We start from the raw sequence: 25,724 nt of genomic DNA on the forward strand, positions 1-25,724 counted from the left end.
AATATAGAAGAGTTTAATCTTCTAGGTGAATTCAGTCCAGATATATTCAAATATATTATCAATAAAATTATTACTCCTTCTACATCCCTGAAAATTCTTTTCTGGATCTATCGTTTACTTACTACCTTCTCAATCTGTTAAAAAATATATTCCTGCACGTATTCTGAAGTATTTAGAGGTGAAGTTTGATGATGTCTGCAACTTTCAGGTGTTCAGGAGAAAATATGTCTATGTCTGTGTCTGTGTCTGTGTCTGTGTCCGTGTCCATGTCCGTGTCTGTGGCTGTGGCTGTGGCTGTGTTGGTGTCTTTGTCTGTGGCTGGGTCTGTGTCTGTGTCTGTGGCTGTGTTGGTGTCTGTGTCTGTGTCTGTGTCTCTATCTGTGTCTGTGGCTGTGGCTGTGTCTGTGTCTGTGTCTAGGTCTAGGTCTGTGTCTGTGTCTAGGTCTGTGTCTATGTCTATGTCTATGTCTATATCTATGTCTATGTCTATGTCCGTGTCTAGGTCTAGGTCTAGGTCTATGTCTATGTCTAGGTCTCGGTCTGTGTCTGTGTCTGTGTCTAGGTCTGTGTCCATGTCTATGTCTATGTCGATGTCTGTGTCTGTGTCTAGGTCTGTGTCTATGTCTATGTCTCGGTCTGTGTCTGGGTCTGGGTCTGGATCTGGGTCTAGGTCTGCGTCTGCGTCTGCGTCTATGTCTATATCTAGGTCTAGGTCTCAGTCTGTGTTTGTGTCTGTGTATGGGTCTAGGTCTGTGTCTATGTCTATGTCTCGGTCTGTGTCTATGTCTCGGTCTGTGTCTGGGTCTGGGTCTGGATCTGGGTCTAGGTCTGCGTCTGCGTCTGCGTCTATGTCTATGTCTATGTCTAGGTCTCAGTCTGTGTTTGTGTCTGTGTCTGTGTCTAGGTCTGTGTCTATGTCTATGTCTCGGTCTGTGTCTGGGTCTGGGTCTGGATCTGGGTCTAGGTCTGCGTCTGCGTCTGCGTCTATGTCTATATCTAGGTCTAGGTCTCAGTCTGTGTTTGTGTCTGTGTATGGGTCTAGGTCTGTGTCCATGTCTATGTCTATGTCGATGTCTGTGTCTGTGTCTAGGTCTGTGTCTATGTCTATGTCTATGTCTATATCTATGTCTATGTCTATGTCCGTGTCTAGGTCTAGGTCTAGGTCTATGTCTATGTCTAGGTCTCGGTCTGTGTCTGTGTCTGTGTCTAGGTCTGTGTCCATGTCTATGTCTATGTCGATGTCTGTGTCTGTGTCTAGGTCTGTGTCTATGTCTCGGTCTGTGTCTGGGTCTGGGTCTGGATCTGGGTCTAGGTCTGCGTCTGCGTCTGCGTCTATGTCTATGTCTATGTCTATGTCTAGGTCTCAGTCTGTGTTTGTGTCTGTGTATGGGTCTAGGTCTGTGTCTATGTCTATGTCTATGTCTATGTCTATGTCTATGTCTATGTCTATGTCTATGTGCCTGTGTGTATATAGAGAGAGAAAAAGAGGGAGAGAGAATAAGAATAAAGCGAATGCAGCAAAATGTTAGCAACAGCGAATCTAGTGAAATATATACTTGCATTTGTCATAGTATGCTTTCAACTTTTCAGTCTTTTTGTAATTTTTAAAAATTAAATGAAAAGGTGGAGTAAACACTTATATCCTTTTAGGCTCTATGTACTGTCTATGACCGGAAGCTGCAGACAGCTGGGAATCAAAGGCAGGTAACGGTTACCTGGGCCTTAGTGCGTGCTGTACCACCTGTCCAACTCAGGGCTGTGCCATCAGCTCTTTCTACCTTCCAGCATTCTTTTACCTTCCTTTCACACTTCACACATTTTTGTCTCTTTCTTATGCGTGGTCCTGCTTTTCATCATATGCCTCTGTTTTCTCACGTTGAATGTGGTGAAACATGGTTATTTGACCAAAAAAAAAAGATAGAATTCTAACTCAAATACTTGGAAGGAGTTGCCCTTGAAATTTCTTTCTTCCAGTAAGAAGGTCAACTCAGATTCCAGCAGAAATGTAAGTTGTCTGTGATTTAAAAACTCATTTAAAGAAAGTAGGCTAGGAGAATAGTGTTTTGCTGCAAACTTCTGCAAAAATAATTTGTTTTCCCCTCTGGGCCTGCCAAAAATTTACTGTTTCCCACACTACAGCAATTTTGGTTCCAACTTTTTACTGAGGTTTTGATTATTGAAAACTGTCACTACTATGTGTTTGTGGTTTACTTTTCTGTGGCCACTTCCTGAAGAAGTCACGGTAAAGCAGCTCTTTTGCCCGAGTCCAGGGAGAGAAACAAAGACAATTTCCTTGGCTAGAGATGGGGGTAGGGGTGGATGGGGCTGGCAGTTACTGGAGGAGGACAGCATTTTAGGATTCATTCCATTGGAACAGGGTCCTTGTTGAAATACTTCTTCTCACCCACCAGCCATATGATTTGAAGAAGAGAGTTAACTTGAAACTCACTTTACCTATAGAAAGCAGAGACTTGATTAGATTTCTCAAAGACTCTTCAGCTCCATAGCTCTGTGAAGTGTTGGCTACTGACTGATCCTGAATGGCACAGCCTGACTTTCTGGTGTCAAAGTAATTTTAAACATGGTTACAAACCTTCCCATAATTACCATAAGCCTGAACCTGAGAGAAGGTGAGCATAGAGGGGTGCTTTCATCCGAGGGGAGGCTGCACGTCAGCTCCTGACTTTGAGTCAAAGTGACTTTTAGAGTCAACCAGCAGAAACTGTTTACTTGAAATAGTTGAGTATCAGAAAGAAGACTGTGAGAACACAATGCCTAACAGTACCTGGCAGGGCTCCTTCCCCTGGGATCTTTTCATAAACTCTGGAAAAGCAATATATTGGGAATAGGCTCGGCTGTGTGTGACAGAAAGCCTGGACACATAAAAAAGGTAGTCCAGGGTGGTGGGCGGCTTCATGAAGCCACTAAGGACTCAGGTTTTCCTCTTACTGCCCTATTGCATTCAGTGAGTGGTCTGTACCTTGTAGTTCACGATGGCAACCACAATCCAGCCACCACATCCACACTGAGCAGGAGGAAGGAAGATTAGTGGAGACCTCCTGGGGGGATCACATGACACTTCCACTCACATCTCATTGACCCACATTTTGTCACATGGTCACTCCATGTTGCAAGGGATGATGGGAAATGTCTTTGTGTCTAGAGGGCCATGTGCCCAGGTAAGATTTGGGGGTTCTATTATTGGGGACGCAGGGATGACAGGTATTGGGAGAAGAAACTAGCAACATCTGTCATAGAAGGTACATTTTCAAAGAGCAAGGGCTTTGGAATCGCCAGTGCTGGGGTTAAATTTCAACGTCTGCTTACTAGCTGTAAGATCTCGGCCAGGCCTCTTAACCTCTTTGAACTCTTATAATACATCCTCTGTAAAATCAGCATGATACTCACTTTGTGGGGATAAAATGCAAGAACGAATGTTCAATATTTGGTACAATAGCTGTTGCTATTACACTAGTCCCTACAACACCAGCTTTGACTTCATTTATTTATCCCGATACGTGGTATTGGTTAGCTACAGTGTATTTAATTCCTACTTCTTTCATGTCCTTACTGGAGCACTAGTGAGTCTGGCTTGGACCAGTATAATTGGGGATGTGAGAAGTTAATGCATGTCCAAGGAGGACACAGCAGCTTGGTGGATGTTTATGTGACCTTCATCTGGCAAACCTGACAGTGTGGTTAGGGGTAAAGTCACAGGAACTATTTGTGCTTCAGAAACTCGTGAAGAATAGTATTGTGTGGAAACAGAGAGTTTAAGGGAGAAAGCTCCAGGCCAGATACACAGCTAAGGGGAATATCTCAGGTTACCAGAACGGGGAGCTCAGACTGTAACTCTGAGTCTTTGGACTTAGGATTCCCCACTCATGAGGGAGGGTTTCTGGAGTGTGAGGGTCGGTTCCTCAATGCCACCCTGGGTTTACTGCAAGTCATTCCCAGAGATATCTGTGCCAGGAGCAGGGAACAACCCAAGGAAAATGTGGCTGGAAATTTTTCCCCTGGATTCGTTCACAACTCCTGCCATTGGAGGACTTTCAGTCATAAACATTCCCCGGTATGTTCTGGTGTGTGGGCCATCAGTTCTGTGAGCAAGACCAGGGCTCTGCCCCAAGGTTGTCACCATCCTTGCAGAGCCAGAAGAGTCAAGCATGGCAGCTGGCACGACCGCTCCCACTTCCCGCCCTGCTGATGACCGGGTGGGGCGTTGACTTGCTGTGGCAAATGGAATGTGGGCCGACAGGAGTGAGCTAGTTCCCAGTGTGGCCTGGTGTGTGCTTTTGGCTGCATTGTTTCCATTTTTGCCATCCCCAAAGAGGATCATCTCCCAGGAAGCTTATTGGTCCAAGGAGGATGAGATACCCACAGAGCAGACTTGGACCCCATCTGCAGCTCAGAGCCAGGCCTAACCCAGCCTAATTTAGGTTAACCAACTGCCATCTTTCCCACAGACTTGTGAGCAAGAGTGAATGACCATTGTTTCACACCATTCAGTTCTGGGGTCGTTGATTTGTTAAGCAGCGTCGTTGTGGCCGTGGTTAGCAGACACAGAGGATACTTGTGTTTGTGTGAGAAGGTCCTCAGAGAGACAAGGAGGGCATCTGACACTCCAGTCTTTGGGGGGACTGGGGGAGGAGTGCTTCATAAACTCGTATAAGCTATTTCTGTGTTGGATTTCATGTTGCTTTTCTCCCTGGGATGCTGTAGACCAGGGTGTTAGCAGGACATCGAATCCCTCGCACAAGTCAGAATTGTATGTAAAATAGGAGTTAATCCATGGGGGATATAGAGAAAATTCTGACAAGTGATATACGAGGACCCTTGGGCTTCCAGTGATCCATTCACTCACTCACTCATTCATTCAAAAAATGGGAGTTAGGGATATAACTGTGAATAAGATAAAGCAGGGTTCCGTCAACCAAAAAGTATCCAACAGTCTTAATAATTTAGAAGCTTATTTTGCCAAGGTTAAGGACAATCCCCAGGAGAAAAAACACGGAATCACAGAAAAAACAGTCTGTGGTCTGTGCCTTTCTCCAAAGATGATTTGGAGGAATTCAATATGTAAAGGTTTTCCTCTATTGAAAAGCAGGCTGGAGGGGGAGAGAGGGAGGGTGTGGTCATTATTGAATCCACATGTTGCAAGGGAAAAGTAACAGGTAGGGAATAGTCAGTTATATTCCCCTTGTACTCAGTAAATTTGCTCTTTACGTGAGGTGAACATAGAGTGGCTACCTGTGGAGAGTTTTTAAAACCTTTTACCTGTAGCTGTCTGCTTAGGAACAGAAGGAAAGGCAGCTTCTTGTAGGACTCAGCTTTCAGCTTAAGTTTTTCCTTTTGGCAGAGTGAACTGGGTGTCCCAAGTCTTTATTTTCCTTTCACAGTCCTTCCATCCATGGAGCCTGAATTCCGGAGAGGGGAGACAAGGCTAATGATGAATGCCGTAGAGAATGACAGGGAAGGAAAGGAAAACACTGAGTATTGGGATTAAACGTGGTGTAATTTTAGACAGGGAGGTGAGGGAGACCTCACCAAGAAAGTGAAGTCCGAGCAGAGAGGGCATGGGCACTGGCCTTAGCTGAGGAAACAGCATCTCTGGCCAAGGGGCAGGGATGGCTAAGGCAGGTCTCTGCAGAGACAACAGCTTAGCGGGTGGAGCCCCTCTGCCAAGCATGCCTCTAGGTGCTACAGGGATTTGAGTTTAGATATGTTCAGTGAATACAGCTGCAGAGAAACAAATCCAAAAATTTTGAATTTTCTTCTTAAACAGAGTAGGCAAAAAGGTTCCTATCATCCGGTGAAGCCTCCAGACCCTGCTCCTACCCCATCTTCAAGGGATCCTCTCTGCAGGGTTCTTGTTTCCTGGTGACACCTCTTGTTTCCTCCCCTAGGCCACGCAGTGCTGGGCCGCAGTCCTCCACTTCCTGTGTCCTCCGGAAGTTGTCAGGAGCCATGTTTCGCTTGTACGTGTTGGTAATGGGAGTTTCTGCCTTCACCCTTCAGCCTGCGGCTCACACAGGTAAGAAGTAAACCCTTCAGATGCAAAAAGACTTGCCTGCAGCTTCCCTGAGGAAAGCTGTTATCTAGTGAAGTTTTTTGTCAGAACTGCGGCTTCCCTGGGGAAAGCTGTTATCTAGTGAAGTTTTTTTGTCAGAACTGCGGCTTCCCTGAGGAAAGCTGTTATCTAGTGAAGTTTTTTGTCAGAAAGCAAAGTGTGGGCCGAGCTCGGTGGCTCCCGGCTGTAATCTTAGTCCTTGAGAGCCCTAGGCGGGTGGATTGCTTGAGCCCAGGAGTTTGAGACCAGTCTGGGTAACACAGAGAGACCCACGTCTCTACATTAAAAAAAAAATGCCGGGCGCGGTGGCTCACGCCTGTAATCCCAGCACTTTGGGAGGCCGAGGCAGGTAGATCACGAGGTCAGGAGATGGAGACCATCCTCGTAAACACGGTGAAACCTCGTCTCTACTAAAAAATACAAGAAAATTAGCCGGGCGTCCCAGCTTCTCGGGAGGCTGCGGCAGGAGAATGGCGTGAACCCGGGAAGCGGCGGAGCTTGCAGTGAGCGGAGATCGCGTCACTGCACTCCAGCCTGGGAGACAGAGCGAGATTCCATCTCAAAAAAAAAAAAAAAAAAATTGCTTGGGCGTGGTGGTGTGTGCCTGTAGTCCCGGCTACTCCGGAGGCTGAGGCGACAGGAGTGCTTGAGCCCAGGGAGGTTGAGGCTGCAGTGAGTGGAGACTGCATCACTCCACTCCAGCAGGGCAACAGAGTGAGACCCTGTCTCAAAAAAAAAAAAAAAAAAAAAAAAAAAATTAATGGAAAAGGAAAAATTAAAAAAAAAAAAAAAAAAAAAGAAAAGAAAAGCACGGTGCGAATGTGCTTGTCAAAGAGCAAACTGAAGAAGTGAAGTGTTTGCCCTTAACAAAGTTGCCTTTGGAGTTTAACCACACAACACGCCAGAACTAAGCTTTTACCATCTGAAGTCAGCTCAGATCTACTTTTAATGATGAGAAGTCAGCAAGTGAAAAATGTGGCCATAGTTTTTAATCTTTAATTTTTTGTCACCATAGAAACCTGATTTAACTTTCTTCACAAACGTAAGTTGGAACGGATAGTAGCACTGAACTTGTTATTTGGAAATTTTGACAGCATAATAATGGGGTAGGGAGGGAGTTTGATAGTACCCCAGGGTGTAGGTCATTTTGTTAGGGACAAATGACATCTTCCTCTAATATGCTCCAGGTCTCCCTGCCAGAATCAGGATCTGTCCTGGGTCCAGGGAGGTTTTAGGATCTGAGCAAGTTTTGGACCCAAAGCCTGACCATGGGCTCTCTGTCCTTCAGGGGCTGCCAGAAGCTGCCGGTTTCGTGGGAGGCATTACAAGCGGGAGTTCAGGCTGGAAGGGGAGCCTGTGGCCCTGAGGTGCCCCCAGGTGCCCTACCGGTTGTGGGCCTCTGTCAGCCCCCACATCAACCTGACATGGCATAAAAATGACTCTGCTAGGATGGTCCCAGGAGAAGAAGAGACACGGATGTGGGCCCAGGACGGTGCTCTGTGGCTTCTGCCAGCATTGCAGGAGGACTCTGGCACCTACATCTGCACTACTAGGTAAGCCTCTCTGTGCAGTGCTGGGGAGGGGATCCTGGCAGGATGGAGGCTTGTGAGGGTCTTCAGTTATGATCTGGATCTCAGAATCCAGTATACAAAATACAAATCCAGTGAATCCACATTGCATCCCCCTTGCTGTTCCTGACATACCCCCACAACTCTACAGTCTCATTCTCTCTCCATTTAGTCTTTCCTCAAATGCCACCTCTTTGGAGACAACGTCCCTAGCCATTTTAGCTGACCCTTCCCTCTGTCACTGTCTCCTTACCCTGCTGTAATTTCCTTGGGATAGAATTTTCCCATCTGACACATTTGTGTGTGTTACCGTATTTAATGTTCGTCTACCCCATTAGAATGCAAACTCTGCGAGGGCAGGGACTTGGTCTATGTTGTTCACTGTTGAAGCTTCATGGTAAGGAACCAAGAAATAGACATAGAATAGGATTTTACTCTGAATAGGATTTTAGAGCTGGGTGAGACCTTAGGATTAAATTAGTCCAACTGCTCGCTGTAAGGATGAGGGAACCAAGCTGGCTTGGAAAGTTTTCCAGGTGGTACGTGGTAGAGCTGACTCTGGAGCCCAAGTCTCCTGACCCTGGGTCCAGTCCTCCTCCCTCTTTGCCCTGTTGCTTTCTTCCCCTTTAACTGTAGAAAATACACATAACAAAAAATTTATCATCTTAAACATTTTTTAGTGTACAGATCAGGGGACCATCACCACTATCCATCTCTAGGACTTTTTCATCCTCACAAACTGAAACTCTGAACCCATTAAACAATAACTCACCTTTCCCTGTCTCTCTAGCCCCAGGCAACCACCATTCTACTCTCTGACTCTATGATTTTGACTACTCTAGGTGCCTCGTTTAAATCCTTTAAGTGGAATCAGTCTTTCTGTGACTGAATTATTTCACTTAGCATAATGTTTTCAAGGTTCGTTCATATTGTAGCATGAGTCAGAGTTTCCTTCCTTTGTGAGGTGGAATATTATTATTCCGTTTTATGTATGTACCACATTTTGTTATCTATTTATCCATCCAGGGACACTTGGCTTGCTTCCTCCTTTCAGCTATTGTGAATCCAACAAGAACATGGATGTGAAGATATCTGTTCGAATCTCTGCTTTCAGTTCTTCTGGGTATAGACCCCAAAGAGGAACTACTGGATCATCTGTTAATTCTATATTTAATTTTGAGGAACTACCATACTGTTTTCCATAGTGGCTGTACCATTTTTCATTCCCACTAACAGTGCCCAAACTCAATTTCTCTACGTACTCACCAACACATGTTATTTTCTGTTATTTTTGATAATAATCATCCTAATGGATGTGAAGGGGTCTCTCATTGTGGCTTTGATTTCCATCTTCCTAATGATTAGTGATGCTGAGCATCTTTTTATGTGCTTATTAACCATCTGTGCATCTTCTCTGGAGATGTCTACTCAAGTCCTTTGCCCACTTTAAAAACTGAATTTTGCTGTTGTTGTTGAGTTGTAGGAGTTCTTTACATTTCCTGGTTATTAACCCCTTGCCTTATCAGACATATATTTAGAAATATTTTCTCCTGTTGTCTAGGTTGCATGTTCACTCTGTTCATAGTGTCATTTGTTACACAAAAGGTTTTAATTTTGATCAAGTCCAGTTTATCTATTTTTTTTCTTTTATTGCCTGTTCTTTTAGTGTTAAGAAATCATTGCCCAATCCAATGTCATGAAGATTTTCTCCTTTGTTTTCTTCTAAGCATTTTATAGTTTTAGCTCTTAAGGTTTTTTTTTGTTTGTTTGTCGGTTGTTGTTGTTTTTTTGAGATGGATTCTTGCTCTGTTGCCCAGGCTGGAGTGCAGTGGCGTGATCTCGGCTCACTGCAAGCTCTGTCTCCTGGGTTCACGCCGTTCTCCTGCCTCAGCCTCCCGCATAGCTGGGACTACAGGTGCCCACCACCACGCCTGGCTAATTTTTTGTATTTTTAGTAGAGATGGAGTTTCACCGTGTTAGCCAGGATGGTCTCGATCTCCTGACCTCGTGATCCTCCCGCCTCGGCCTCCCCAAGTGCTGGGATTACAGGCGTGAGGCACCACACCTGGCCATGTTTTGTATTTTGATCCATTTTGAGTTAATTTTTGTATATGGTGTTAGGTAAGGGTCCAGCTTCATTGTTTTGCATGTGGATATCCAGTTTCTCCAATACTATTTGCTGAAAAGATTGTCCTTTCCCCATTGAATGGTCTTGACATGTCCTACTATTCTTGATGGATGAAGTTTTAGGCCTAGTGTTGGTGATCTTAAAAAGTTTCTTGGCTTCGTTCTTCTGAACTAAGACAACCCTCGGCTTGATTGGGAACTAGTGTTTTGGCCTCTCTCTTCAGCTGCTTCTTCTGTTCCTCCAAAGGCTCTGCTTGCTCCTTCTACCAGCTAGCTTCAGAGTCTCCAGATTTCATAAACTCATTTGACTTAAGAAGAACTGTACCCAGGAATATGTATATTTAGAAAAAGAACCAGAGAAGTGACGTTCTTATCACAAAGGAATTACTGGTAAATGGAAAAAATTTCAGGTCACATTAGCCTCAGTCCTAGGCTGGGTGTGTGTGTGGCAGGGGATGTGGGCTGTGGGAGGAGATATGAGGTGGAGGGTGCCCTCTGTGTGTGTGTGTGTGCATGTGCGTGCATGTGTGAAATTGAGAATCTTTTCAAATCAAACCCAGCTTGACACTACCATCCATATGCTTAGCCCCAACTATAAGCAATTGAACCTTGCCTAAAAAACAGGCAAATCATCTCCTATTCTTATGCTAGGAAAATGTGGATGTCTGGTTTTACAATAGCTATAAATGCATGTTTCTTCTTTCTTTTTCACAGTAAAAATTCTAATTTTCTCTAGTGAGCACTACTAGGAAAACTTCACAGTGTATTAAGAAAATATGAAACCTGAAGTCAGAAAGACAGATGGGAATCTTAGCTCTCTCACTTCCTATCTGGTGGGACCTTGGGCTTATCACTTGACTTTTATGGGTGTTAGTTTTCTCCCCTGTAAAGAAGTTTGTTGAGAAGGTTATGTGAGATCACAGCATGTGAAGGAGCTAGCGTGGGACATGCCGTGGAAGGTGGTCAATATATACATAAGAATTCCCTGTCCTTCCCAAAAGGCAATCTGCATGACTACTGAAAGTGAGACTGTGCAAAAATCAGGGAGATGTGAGCTGAGTCGTGTTTGTCCTAAAGTTTGTTTTTACGATCAATTTTTGTAGGAGAAAAAAGAGCAGAGATTGAGGGGTCAGGGGAAATCCCAGTGTGTGTCAAACTTTCTTTGCATCATGGGAAGGTTTACCTGGCTGACCTCTAATACTCTTTGTCAACTGTAAGATTGGGGTTCTAATCGAGAGAGAATCACCAGCAGTTGCCATAATACTCTTTAGCATTGATAGTCATGAGGCAAGAGACTGCCCTGTTCCCATGATTGTTTAAGATCTTGTGATCTAGAACCCACATGGTGAGTCAGAGTAGGCAAGAATGCAAGCCATCAGAGAGGTCAGGATTTGAGCAGTAGCTGCCTGGGCCTCCTTGCTTGGTGTTCTGCAAATAAACACCTTACTTTGTATCACAGCAAAAAAAAAAAAAAAAAAAAAAAAAAAAAAAAGGAAGGAAGGAAGGAAGAAAGGAAGAAAGGAAGAAAGAGAAGGAAAAGAAAAAGAGTAGGCAGACAAGGTTATGCTGCTGTAACAAACAGCTCCCAAATCTCAGTGGCTTAAAATAACAACAGCTTATTTAACAGGTCCACTGTGGGTTTGCACACACTCAGGGACTCAGGCTGAAGGAGCAGTCACGTTCACTATTTCAAATGTTGTTGGTTGGTTGCTAGAGCAGAAGGAAGCCTGCTTTGGAGGGTCTCTTGTGGCCGTTACAACTTTCATGTAGAAGGGTCACACATACAACTCGTGAGCTGGGAAGAGCCGTATAACTGCACCCACCCATAGTGGGGATGAGGACATGTGGTACCCCATGTGCTCAGAATGGGGAGAACTGGGCCTATTTGGTGAGCAGCACTACTAATGAGTGTCATGCCTTTGCCATGGGGGTGCCACACTACATGGGGAGTGCAAGTGGTGATCAAATTGCCCCCCACCCTTCTCTTTCTTTTGAGTTATTTTCATGAAGTTTTTGCTCAAGGGGAATTACCAGATCAATAATGTGAACAGCGTTGTGACTTTCAATATGTCTACTAAGCTTGGTTTCTGAAGATAGTGCTCTGATTTATGGGTTTTCCCAGAGCCTTGCTGGGCTTCCCATTTTGGTTTGACCTCTTTGTGGCTGTACAGCCCACTTAATTTCTGTACACCTAACTTTTTTCGTATAAAAATGATATAATAGTAATTCCTACTTCATGAGGGCTGGACTATAAATGAAATAACATGTGCAAAGTTCACAGCACAGGGCCTGGCCTGCATCTACTCCCTGTTGGCTACCTGCTGTGTGACTGTTATTCAAGTAGGCCCTGGTCTTTAGATTTGTCCTCAGTTGCCTTTATTCAACATGCAGTGAGATTATGCATTTTTCAAGGTGAGAGTTAACATTCTGTATTTCTTTATGCATAAAATATAATATTTGTTCATCTATTTTCCTTTTTTAAGCTAAATATAATACACATATTGGCCTCATATATTTAAATTAATTCTTTTTACTTTCAAGTGGTAAGCTGTTAACACATTTCTTTCACTTTTTTTTTTTTTTTTTTTTTTACATTTTGTTACTTGTTTGGATATGGATGGTTTAGATTTTGCTGTGCAACTAATTTTTACCCCTATATGTAAGACATCCTCATTTTCTATGTCAAAGTCTCATGTGTCTTAGGTAGCCAGAAATTTAGCTGAGATAATTATATTTTTATATTTTTCTACTTAAAAAGTAGCTTTAATTACTGTTTTCTGTCCTCTATCCATTTTCCCCAAGTTTCCAGAAAGGTTTTTCCTCTCCCCATTTTCCAGCTCTAAGGTCTTGATAGAATTATGGCATTGAAATAATGATTAGGCTAGTGAAATAATAATAATGATAAGAATAATAAAGCAAACTTACCAATTTCCCCATGCAGTATTACAAAAATCTTTTGTGGGTCTTATACTAAGTTTCCAGCAGTTTTCTAAAACTAGACTTCAGTTGATAAAACATTCCCTGAAGGAGCAAAGGAAACAGTGGCTCTTGGGAAACAATTTCCCCATGTGGATATGGTTTCCTGGATCATGAAGTTGGAGTATGTGGGGACTGGGCTCAAGGAGCTCCAGAACCTGGAAGGCATAAGCCCTTTTGAAGGGGACTTGGGGATTTCTTGATGAACCTTGGTGGCATTAGAATTGGGCTTGTAGACAGACCTTTGTGAAAAACACAGAACATGCTTTTTCTGTACAATTATGTTATGACACTTTTTGCCCCCCCAAGGGTTCAAAAAGATCAGGGATGGAAGTATTGCAATGTAGATTTTCCTCGACTTACAACGGCGTAAATACCAATAAACCCATTGTAAGTTGGAAACAGTGTTGTCAGAAATGTACTCGATACACTTAACTTACCGAGCATCACAACTTAGCCTAGCCTTCCTTAAATGGGCTGAGAACGCTTACATTAGCCTACTGCTGGGCAAAGTCATCTAACACAAAACCTATTTTGTAATAAAGTGTTGAATATCTCATGTGATTTATTGAATACTGTTCTGAAGTAGGGTTTCTATTGAATGCTTACTGTGTTGCAGCATTGTAAAGTCAAAAAATCCTAAGTTGAATCATCTTATGTCAGGAAACAATCTGTACTAACCTGGAAAATGCAGATGCAGATTTTAATAGAATTGGGGAAATGATGCCTAATTTCATTTAGTTTACTTTTATTTTGCCTTCCCATTTATCTCTTTTTCTCCTTTTAAATCAGAAATGCCTCTTACTGTGACAAAGTGTCCATTGAGCTCAGAGTTTTTGAGAATACAGATGCTTCCCTGCCGTTCATCTCATACCCGCAAATTTTAACCTTGTCAACCTCTGGGGTATTAGTGTGCCCTGACCTGAGAGAATTCACCCGTGACAAAACTGACGTGAAGATTCAATGGTACAAGGTACAGCTTTAAAAAATACCATTTTACTAAAAGGTGTTTTCTTTTTTTATTAACCGTATAGGAAAGACATAAAATATCGATTTTCTGAAGACAGTGCACACACACACACACACACACACACACACAAACACACACATGGTTTGCCATTCATATCTGTGAGTTCCACATCCTGGGAGTCAACCAACCTCGGATTGAAAGTATAAATAACTCAACAAATAAAATAACAATACAATACAAATAATACAAATAAGAAACCAATACAGTGCATCAACTACAGTCACGTGCTGCATGACAATGTTTCAGTCAACAATGGGCTGCATGTACAATGGTGGTCTTGTAAGATTACAATGGAGCTGAAAAATTTCTATTGCCTAGTGACGTCATAGCTATCTCAACATCATAGTGCAAAACATGGCCCTTTCTATGTTTAGGCATGTTTATATATACAAAAACTGACCACTGTGCTCCAATTGTCTACAATATTCAGGACAGTAACATGCTGTACAGGTTTGTCGCCCAGGAGCAACAGGCTGAATCTTGTCACCTAGGTGTGTAGGAGCCTCTACCCTCTAGGCCTGTGCGAGTACTCTCTGACATTCACACAACAAAGAAATCACTTAACCTGTTTCTCAGAATTATCCCCATTGTTAAGCGACACATGACTGTATTTATATATGGCATTTATATTGTATTAGTAATCTACCAGTAATCTAGAGATGACTTAAAGTATGGGAGGATGTCCATAGGTTATATGCACAGATGACACCATTTTATATAAACCACTTAAGCATCTGCGTTTTGGCACCTGTGGGGGATGTTTCCTGAAATCGATCCCCCAAAGAAACTGAAGGATGACTGTATTTTAAAGAATTTAAAAGGGCCATAATTAATATGTTCTATTAGTCCTTATGTGGGTTGGGTAAAGGTGCTTGAAATAGTGATTTGTGAAGACAGAGTACATAACAGTTGAAGGAAATAACTTTTTACTGTAATTTGTCTATAAAAATGTAGAAAAAAGGTTACATAACAATTTCGTAGACATATTAAAGGAGTTTTTTAAAAAAGCACATGACGGCTGGGCGCAGTGGCTCACACCTGTAATCCCAGCACTTTGGCAGGCTGAGGCAGGTAGATCACCTGAGGTCAGGAGTTCGAGACCAGACTGGCCAACATGTTGAAACCCCATCTCTACTAAAAATACAAAAATTAGCCAGGCGTGGTGGTGGGTGCCAGTAATCCTGGTGACTCGGGAGGCTGAGGCAGGAGAATCGCTTGAACCCTGGAGGTGGAGGTTGCAGTGAGCCAAGATTGTGCCATTGCACTCCAGCCTGGGAAACAGAGCGAGACTCCAACTCAAAAAAAAAAAAAAAAAAAAAAAAAGCACACGATAAACTTTTTTGTTAAGGGAGTAAATATGGACACAATTTGCTTTCTTGTCTGGTTGAATAGATGTTATTTGATGTGCTCATTGCTCCTAGAGAGAACATCAGATCTGGCCATCAGCTATTGCTCATGTAGACCAGCGGTTGGAAAACTATGGCTAGGCCCTGGAATCAAGTTGTCTCCTGGATTTGAATGGCTCACAAGCCAAGGATAGTTATCGCTTTTTTAAATGTTTGAAAAAAAGGAAAAGAAGGATATTTTATGATGTGAAAACCACATAAAATTTAAATTTCAGGGTCGTTAAATTAAGTCTTACGGGACACAGCCACATCCTCTTATCTAGGTACTGTCTGTAGCTGCTTTTGCACGGCTTAGCTGTGATGGAGACCCTGCAGACTCCAAGGTCCAAAATACTTCCTATCTGGCCCTTTCCTGAAAACGTTGGTCAACTCCTGATAGAGACCCTAGATTGGTACTGAAAAGTACAGTTATTGGCTTAACCATTAATGGGAATTAACCCTTTAATCGACAACAGGTTAAGTGGTTGACTGGTATGAACTACAGGATCTCTATATAGGATATTGATTTAATATTAGACACTTTGAAATGATTTTCTGAAAGTAGAGAAAAGTAGCCAGCACCTATGGATAGGCTGGCTGAGCTCTAGAATGCATTCCCTCTCTTTTTAATAGAGATGGGGTCTCACCATGTTGGCCAGGCTGGTTTGAACTCCTGGGTTCAAGTGGTCCTCCCACCTCGGCTTCCCAAAGTGCTGAGATTATAAGTGTGAGCCATCAAGCCCAGCCTAGAATGCATTCTCTTTTGGTTTGGAAAAAGCATAAAGAGGACAAATGAAAGGTTTAACCGGGAGAGGAAGGAGCACAGGCTCTGGCATCAATGGGTCTGGGTTTGAAACTCTGTTCCTTTTCTGATCTGTTGTGCAGCTTTGGCAGAGTGACTCCACCTCTCCAACCTGTTTCCTCTGTAAAGTGGCAATTAATAACTTTCACCACTTGGGATTGTTTCAAAGATTAAATGGAATGATGTGTATAAAGCACCCAGTGCAGTGCTTGACATGTAAATGGTGCTTAATAAATGTGCATGGACAAAGATGTTATGGTGATGCTTAGTAATCTTTATTCACTTCATAATAATCTACATATTACGGAGCATGTATTATATCCAAGCCTGTTCTAAACTCCCTTACATGCAACCCAGTGAAGTAGGAAGTGTAAATATCCCCCTTTTTTACAGATAAGGACCCATAAGGATGTTCCCAAGATCATACAGCCAGTAGATGGTGAAGTCAAAACTCAAACCCAGAAGGCCAATTCCCATACACCACTGGAACGACTGTGGTGCTGGGCCCTATTTGGCATTTTTCATATTTGACTACTCATACTTAGATCAATGAAATATCTCCTTTTAATTAAATATGTTTTAAAGTGGTACTCCATGAGCCATGTGACAATTTCCATTTTATCTGTGTTCTCATTCAGAGTGGGACTCTGAAGTGACACAAGGTTATATTTGACTGTTGCAAACTTTGACTAAGCATGATTTTGAAAGCGATGTCCCTGAGAACATTGTGTGCTCATTAGGGTGTTTTTAGAAATTCCATTCAGCTCTTTCTATTTCCTGGAGGCCTTGATCTTGAGGATTCTGTTCTACAGAGACCCCAGAGAACCTTGTGTCCATATAAAAAGTGTGGATTCGTTTCCCCTATTTAGTTTTTCTTATAACAGAATTTTTTCTGTTGCTGACTCACAAAATTGAAATGCTTTTTAAAGTAATTACTGCAACATCATCTCTTCTGAGCATTGTTGGCCAGCTCATCATGACTATTTGTAGTGGTCTTCCCAGATACTTCCTAAGGCCTGAAGGTAGCAGTCAGGACATAAACATATTTGTATTTTAGATGACTTACTTTGTCAAAGAAGAGTTAGTCTCTTTTTTCTCCCATTGGGCCTAGACAAATATGCTCTAACTATTGTAGTTAACCAAATCTAGCAATTTTATTGGTTTTATATGTTAACAAATTCCCTCCCCTAATAATACAGTCAAAAGGAGGCCCAAAGTACCAAATTGGCAAAGTAAATACCAGGGCAATTCTTGGATTGCAAATCCAACATTGGTTGATAATGATGATGCAATTCATAGCCTTTGAGATGTATATTGGTATAATGTCAACAAAAACATTTTCCCTTAAGGATTCTCTTCCTTTGGATAAAGACAATGAGAAATTTCTAAGTGTGAGGGGGACCACTCACTTACTGGTACATGATGTGGCCCTGGAAGATGCGGGCTATTACCGCTGTGTCCTGACGTTTGCCCATGAAGGCCAGCAATACAACATCACTAGGACTGTTGAGCTACGCATCAAGAGTAAGTACTTGCCATTGAGGCATCTGTCTATCCTGGTTCAATAACAAGCATGCAGAGAACAAATGAGGGTGCATGTACAATTCCTTGCAGGTCTTTGAAATGAAGGATAAGGGAAAACAGATCCATCAAGTCTCCTGAAGCATCAGGTTAATAAGATGTGCGTGATACTTTGAAAGGTATAAATCAGGGTGTTGATCTGAGTAAAGGTGAATGAATTGGGCAGTTCACAGGGTTGCAAGATGGAGGCTAAAACACACCACTCAAGAGAGTCAAGCAGTGGCTTCCTTGGAAGGTCTCCTTGGAAAGTGTCATGTGAATCTTTGCACCTATAGGGCTAGAGGTCACCACATGCCATAACTTTATGTATAATTTTAGGATACTTAGATTTTATTGGGTATTCTAACCGGAGGACCATGCCTTGCATATCCAGTGGAAATCGCTTTTTATTTGTCTTCCCTCAGGTGGATCTAGCTGCCCTTAATAGTGATACTTCAAATAGTCAGAGCTGCCATTGATTAAAATGAGTTTCGTTTGAAAATGGTGTTTTGAGCAGTATTGGCTATTATTTCACATTTGTTCAACATTTACTCTGTACCAGCTGTGTGCTGGACATGGAGCCAGGTGTAACCATGTGTAAATCTTGGACTTTGCCTTGGAGAGTGGGCCACAATTCTTTGTTTTTTATACTGAATAATGAACACAACTGGGGTCTTTTGAGGGGATTTCAGACAGCTTTGGAGACACACCAAGTTTAAATAATTGGTCTGTGAGGGGAAAAGATATCTTTCTCACAGAGAATCCAGAGATTCAGTTTCAGCGCGTTCTTCCACGGACTGAAGTGTCCTGGTTGTGTTTGTTTTACAGTCCTGTAAGGATTCATTCATATCAGCTCCTTGTTCCTGGACAGGCCAGTGACTGAGGCCTCCTGAGCCTTTCCTTGGACCGGCACGGTCCTGTCTCTGCGATACTGCACAGGAACACTAGGGGGCAGCTGCCCCACATGCCTTTCTGTGTTGTGATCCTCAGTGGCTCTCAAGGGGTAGTCTTGGGCCAGCAGGGCCGCATCACCTGGGTACTCAACAGACATGCAAATCTCGGGTTCCGTGCAGACCTACTGATTGAAACTAGAGTCTGGGGGCTGCCATCTGTATCTCACAAGCCCCTGGGTGATGCTGGGGACCCTCAAGTCTAAGAAGCACTGAGATCCTGGAGGCTTCTTTCTCTCCCTGGATGCCCCAGCTCCACAGGGTAGCGTGAGACTTTGAGGGGAGGAAAAGGCGTCCGGCCATGGTCGAGAAGCCGTCTGCCCCTCCGGCTGTCCTGCCATGCTGTCTAATGTGTACTCATGTCAGGATTTCAAATGCTATTTAGTGAAAATGAGGATGATGAGACCCGTCGTGGAGACAACTCACAGCCCTCACCCGCCAGGTGTCCTTTTTGCTTATTTTTGAGGCGGAGTTTCGCTCTGTCACCCAGGCTGGAGTGCAATGGCGAGATCTTGGCTCACTGCAACCTCTACCTCCCGGGTTCAAGTGATTCTCCTGCCTCAGCCTCCTGAGTAGCTGGGATGACAGGCGCGCGCCACCACGCCCAGCTAATTTTCGTATTTTTAGTAGAGACGAGGTTTCACCATGTTGGTCAGGCTGGTCTCGAACTCCTGACCTTGTGATCCACCCTCCTTGGCCTCCCAAAGTGCTGGGATTACAGGCGTGAGCCGCCGTGCCTGGCTGTCTCGTTTCTTTACATTGGCTCTAATCCCTTGGAGATCACTTCTGCCTCCCTGAAGAGTTTATCTCTTCAATTAGCAAGACTTCTGTGGCCGAGGCCAGGTTACACACTAGTCATCCAAACAGGTGGTTCTTGAGCCCTGTGCTTTTTCTAGAAAACTGAATCTGGAGTATTTTGTGGCAGGCACTTTGGAGAGGTGGAGAAGATATTTTAGGTCAGATCGAGTTTTGGGGAAATCCTATCTCGTGGACCTTGTAAACATGACTCTTAAGATTGTGTTCAGGAAGTCTGGGAGGGAAATGGTTAATTGTTCATAGAGCAAGGACCAAAGACCTCCTGTCAGCGGAATGTGTGTTTAGCTGTGGCCTCTTCCAGTAATCTCTCTGCTGGGAAGTCATTGGCCAGGGATGCTCGATTTTGTAGAGAGCCTGTTTCCTTTGCCAGACAAAGGCTGACTCTCATAATGACTGACCGTACTGGAAAGGATAACTTAGTTGATTAGCCAAACAATGACTTGAACCACAGCGTCAAATGAAGGCTTTCCTAATGGAATCTCTTTTCCTTACATCTTTCTCAGAAAAAAAAGAGGAGACCATTCCTGTGATCATTTCCCCCCTCAAGACCATATCGGCTTCTCTGGGTAAGACCCGCGAGGACCATTCCGTGCACCTGTGGGGGTGCAGGGGGCTTGGAACCCTCGTGTCTGCTGACCATATCTGCCCCTTGGGTGCAGTGTGCCTGGGTGGAGACCTTAGAACTCCAGTATGTGAGGCCGGAATAACAAATGTGAGGGAATATTTCCCTTTGGCCAGTTTGGTTAGAAATGGCGTAATCTGAAAACAGGTATGCTTTGCTTCATGCAAAGCCTACCTGTAAAAATATGAATGTGAAAATCTGAATGTTCTGGCAGCGGTTATCAACTGCATGAGAAGATGAACAGCATGAACCCCAGGCAGAGCCAGCACCCTCAGTGTATTTAAAATAATTCACATCACCAAAACTTGGCTGGCGCTCTGCCTCTCTCTAAGACTCCATTTGTAAAGTAGGTTCAGCTGTGGTCAGTTTCTTGTTGCTAGAAGAGCTGGTAGACTGGTTGAATGGTGCTATGAAAATGACCAATGGGGCTTTCTGCTTTTCACCCCATGTGTGCAGTCCATCCTGGCCAGCACAGGTCCACACTAGTGGCCAGTGAGGGTACGTAAGTGTACTGTACTAACAACCTACTGATGCTAGTGGTGGGGAGGAATTGATGTTTATTGAGCATCTACTATGTTCAATGGGATCCCATTCAATCTTGACATAGACCCTGTAGGTTTTATTTCCTCAATTTTCCAAAAGGAAAAAGCCACCCAGGGCATCACGGTGGCTCAGTGGAGGCCAAAGGGCCACCCTCAGAGTGAGGCTGGAGTTCAGATTCAGGTCTGTGTATCTATAAAGACTGCACCCTTTTATGTGTTTGTTTCTGGGTAATGTTTTTGTAGGTCTGATACTCATTTATGAAACCCTGGCTGCAGAGTCTTTTAAAAAACAATTTATTTGCTTTTTCCTTTTGTTTAGTGTTGGTTTAAATTTTAAATTTGAATTGGAGGCCATAGAGGGCGGGCTTTTGTGCAGTTGCTGGGACTGCTGGCTGGCACTTGGGTTGCCGCTGCCACAGTGCAGTCCCTATGGCTGCAGCTCTAGGAACAACCACCTGGAAATCTGGGGCAGTGGGCACAATGGGTGATACCTACTGGAGCCCCAGTGTTCTGGCTCCCTGGGGCTTCCCAGCCAAGTTCCCAGGCCCAGTTCGCAATCAGTTGCTTTGAATGCACTGGAATGGGTTGTGGGGCCAGGTAACACTGATTAGTAGGTTGTTATGGCTGAGGAAGATCTTTAAGGTCATAGGATTGGCATAGGATGGAGAAGGGCTGGCATTCTCAACCCATGGTGGGGCCAGGTGCATTCAAAGACACACCACAGGGAGGCATATCACCCACGAGGAAAAAACAAGTGAGAAGGATTTCTTCTTCTTTTCCTTCTACTCTTCTTCGGTGAATGAAAAAGAAAAATAATTTCCTGTGATTGAGGTAGGGGGGCCTAATACATCACACTGCACAACTGCAGAGGGCACCATGTATAGAAAATACAGAGTTTTTAAGAAGGGTTGATCCCCAGAGTCATCTGGGAATGGAGGGTTCCCAGGAGAAACATTAGAGCCAAGACCAGCCTCGGACAAAGAGAAAGAATCCACACGTTGATCTGGATTGTCTGAGGTAACTGAAGTGAGTGGCAGAGGAAGTTGGCTTGAACTTAGCATGCGCCCTGGGAGCGCAGGGGCCCTGGCGAAGCCATTTAACTTCAGGTGCCTCTTGGTTTTCGCCTGCTGTGAAGACCAGTTGTAGGAACCAGAGGCACTTTGTAAACAGTAAAGCTCTGTGTGAACAGAATCATTTGAGAAAACTAAATTTTCCACTAAGGAAAGAATTGGCTGGTGAGGGGTGTTTGAGAAGCTGAGGAAGGACTCAGGGCTCAGGTTTACTGATAGGTGGGAGGCGCTGGTTCTGCTGTTGACATGCTGTGCCTTGCTGTCCACAGGGTCGAGACTGACAATCCCGTGTAAGGTATTTCTGGGAACCGGCACGCCCTTAACCACCATGCTGTGGTGGACGGCCAATGACACCCACGTAGAGAGCGCCTACCCGGGAGGCCGCGTGACCGAGGGGCCGCGCCAGTAAGTGGGCCAGGGTCTTCTGTCGAGACCTCTGTGGGTTTCACTCTTCCTTTTGGAGACAGTTATCACTATGACCCACATACCACATTAAAAGTAACTTTTTGTGATTCCAAACTATTGGATGTTTAGAGTTTTAAAAATTGAGTTTTGCTAAAAATCATCTTGAGAATCAAACCTTCTCTGTAAATACTTAAAAGTCGAGTTGCAGTTGACATGCTGGTATTGATGCTGCATTTTGTGGCTGTTTAATTAAACAGTGATCCTTTTATTTTTGCAAGTTAAAAAAGTATTTTGGAGTTAATACCTTTCCATTTTCCACTCTGCAACCTGACTGTCAAACATTTTCATAAACCCTTAAAAAGACCTCGAGACGCAGCCACAGGATCTGTAGTGCCTCTTCTGTTTCTCAGGGAGCTGTGGGCTGCCACACTCTCTAAGGAAGGTTGATAATAAAAGGAAGAAAGAATTCAGTTCTTATGAGCAGTCATCTCTAGAAAATGGTTTCTCACTTTGAGACTAGAACAGACCTTTTGTAAATGGGAACTCGTTGCCTATGAGGGAGACCATTCAACGTTCCAAATTGTAAGGTATTTTTAAAATCACAGTTTTGATACTTTGAATTAACCTGAGCTTTTGCTTGCCAAATGGTTGTGTTTTTTGAAAGACTTATCACAGAAGATCTTTCTGGATGTAATTTAGTGGATAAAAACTATGTGTGGTTAGCACAATCATGTGCTTGCAAGTTCTCATTGCGAAAGACCTGGCCACAACTAAATGCCCATCTCAGCTTACTCATACGATCCATTTACTTAAAGGAACCTATATTCCTCCTACAAATAAAAGAAAAATATTCCTAGTAGATCCACTCATCCATGTTTTTATTCATACTAACAGATAGTAGTGAGGTGTCTACTAGTTTCTCTAACACTATAAATGGCAGCTATCCTGGCCAGAGCCATTCCCCTGGGCTGTCTGCAGGTTTCCAGAGTGAGAGTCAGCAGTAGAGATGAGAAGAGATGGCACCATTGAGGGCTGGAGTCCTGGAAACTCCCTGCCCTTCAATATGCAAGTGATTTAATGGTGAGGGACTCAAGTTTCCTCAAAGTAGACGTTTCTGTTCCCACGACTGTGTTTTTTGTTGTTGTTGTTGTTCATTCAGGGACTTATAAGATGAACTTCCCCATTATCTAACCCTGTAGTGTAACAACTGCTTGATACCAGTGACCACCAACTTCAGTGACACTCAGGCCTTCAGGAACAGGCTTAGAAACTGTCCCAAATGAATAACAAGTATGGTGGCAAGAGCTCCTAATTTATGAAACTTGAAAACAATAAAAGCGCAATGGGTGCTTCTAATGGAGAGTGTTTAGATGCCTACATTGTGAAAGACAAGCTTGCCTTTGATACAATCATATTTAAGTGAATGTTTTCTAACTCAGGGAATATTCAGAAAATAATGAGAACTACATTGAAGTGCCATTGATTTTTGATCCTGTCACAAGAGAGGATTTGAACATGGATTTTAAATGTGTTGTCCGTAATACCCTGGGTTTTCAGACACTACGCACCACAGTCAAGGAAGGTATGTATGTATTTTGGGGAGCACTACAGGAGAATATAACATGTTGAATGTTCCGTGAATACTAGACAAAGCTGCTTGTTCTTCAGATGATTCCATAGAGATTCCCTCGCATTGCTTGCTAGTGAAGAGCTGAAAAGAAACCTCCAATTTTTAAAGATTTTTGGTAGCGTGGAAGATGAACTTCGGGAGATTATACTCAAATGAAAAATTTAAATAGCAAGCTGATGTTTGAAAAACAGATGAAATGGTTCTACAGTAAACTTCGAAACACTCTGCATGTGGCTCTGCCTTGGGTCACTGATCACCTGTCTTTGCATGGCCTCTAGAGGAGGCTGGATTGTTCTTTATCCTGAAGATGAGAAACTTCATCCTCCAAGAGCTGAGAACTGGGAGCTACCCAGGGTTCAGGGCAGCTTTAGGGTCAAAGTCATTGTATAACCAGAAATAGGTACAAGGCTACAGCCAAATCAACCCAGCGTTCATTTAAGGACATTCAAAAAGAAGAAGAGGAAAACCCACATTATCATTTTTGATTAAATTGATTTCATATCAATGTTTAATTGTTGAGCAGGGGGGAGAGGTGCCTTTAATGTAGTCTCTGTTGGCAGCCTGAAACTAATGGCAGGCAAGCCAAAGTGATTCCCATCTGAAATCTCAGTGATGCCTCTTGGACAGTCATACAGCAGTAACGTAAATACAAATTGCTCCAGGTCTCCATGTTTTGCTGGGGAGGCAGCGACAGACACAGTGTAAACTGGAAAGCTAATGATGCGTTCCAGCCTCAGGGCAGGGAATGGCACCCAACGCAACTTTCCTTCAACTGTGCACTGTGCACCACCAGCCTTACACTCACCTGAGCCACTGGTTACAAACACAGATCTCTGGACTTACTCCAGATCCACCCTGTCAAATTCTCCTAGGGAGAGGCTGCAGCCTGTGACTCAACAAGCTCTTTTCACAGTGAAGTTTGAGAATGAGGGCACACATGGGAAGGGTGGCGTTTCAGATCATTTCCAGATGAGCAGGCTGGGAGAGAGATGGTGGTTGTACACATTTACCCACAAAAATCAGAATGTTCCTTCTCGGGGTCAGATTAGTGAGCCCAAGGAACCTGTGGTTTGTCTGGCCCTCATGCTGGGAACCTTTAAAATTTTCCATAACATGAGCCTTGTCCCTGCATGTGGCTGGCCGTGACTGATCCAGGGAACACAGGCTGAGAGTCTTTCACCAGGACTGAGAGGTGTATTCAAACAGCTGCCCAGAAAATTACAGCTGAACTTACTTCTAATCTTTGTGGGGTTTTAAGATGTGAGAATCCTCTGGAGCAACAGGCTGAGGTCATGTCGATTCCTGGATGACTAAACAGACTGTGGTAAATAATAGCTTAAAAATGCAGGATTCCAGTCTCATCAACAATGTGTCTGATAACACTCTGTTTTCACATTTGCTTTTTGACATTTTATTCAGAGTCTCTTCCTGTATTTCCATAACACAGAGACGCCAAGGAGCAGAACATAAAATAGCTGGACCCAAGCAATCATGTTGGCCCCTACAGCTCCATTATTCAAAATTTATTTTCCTTTGCTACTTCCTTTGATCCTCATGACACCCATGCTCATTGGAAAAGGGCAGATTGTTCCTGGCTCTGTCACAGTTGGCCAACTGAGACATAAACAGGCAGCATCTTAAACGCACAGTGTCCCACTGTCGGAACAAAGTTAAACTCTCAGCACTTGCCCACTTACCCTATGACGTTTCCAACAGATTTTGCCCTATCTCACTTGTTTCTCTAATCCACAGACATCATTTGGTGTGAGGGATGTGCTTTCTGAAAATCAATGCACATTTATCAAGAAAAACAAACTCCAATTTCGTTCTTGTCCTGTACACCTGCATTGCCCTGTCTTCTTGTACAGTGAGAGACTGTTCAGCTCCTGATGTGACTCTGTTTTCCCCACAGCCTCCTCCACGTTCTCCTGGGGCATTGTGCTGGCCCCACTTGCACTGGCCTTCTTGGTTTTGGGGGGAATATGGATGCACAGACGGTGCAAACACAGAACTGGAAAAGCCGATGGTCTGACTGTGCTACGGCCTCGTCATCAAGATTTTCAATCCTATCCCAAGTAAAATAAACAGAATGAAATAATTCCAACACAAACTCCGTATGCCCTCTCTTATGGAAGTGGCTGTGTCTTTTTGAGGGACTCTGTTTTTTGCCT

General features: G+C 43.6%; 1 protein-coding gene across 1 annotated transcript; it reads left to right on the forward strand.

Annotated features, from left to right (window-relative positions):
- Nucleotides 1-5,964: 5,964 nt before the first annotated feature.
- IL1R2 (interleukin 1 receptor type 2) lies at nt 5,965-25,618 on the forward strand (the record flags this gene model as incomplete). The annotated part of the gene is given in 8 exon segments (NM_001047134.1): nt 5,965-6,034; nt 7,359-7,623; nt 13,534-13,714; nt 17,308-17,482; nt 19,788-19,850; nt 21,788-21,923; nt 23,363-23,505; nt 25,466-25,618. Coding segments are annotated over 8 exon segments (1,183 nt in total), but the record flags the coding sequence as incomplete, so codon positions are not given.
- Nucleotides 25,619-25,724: the final 106 nt, after the last annotated feature.

The sequence above is a fragment of the Macaca mulatta genome, chromosome 13 (genome assembly GCF_049350105.2).
Source record: "Macaca mulatta isolate MMU2019108-1 chromosome 13, T2T-MMU8v2.0, whole genome shotgun sequence".
Taxonomy (NCBI): domain Eukaryota; kingdom Metazoa; phylum Chordata; class Mammalia; order Primates; family Cercopithecidae; genus Macaca; species Macaca mulatta.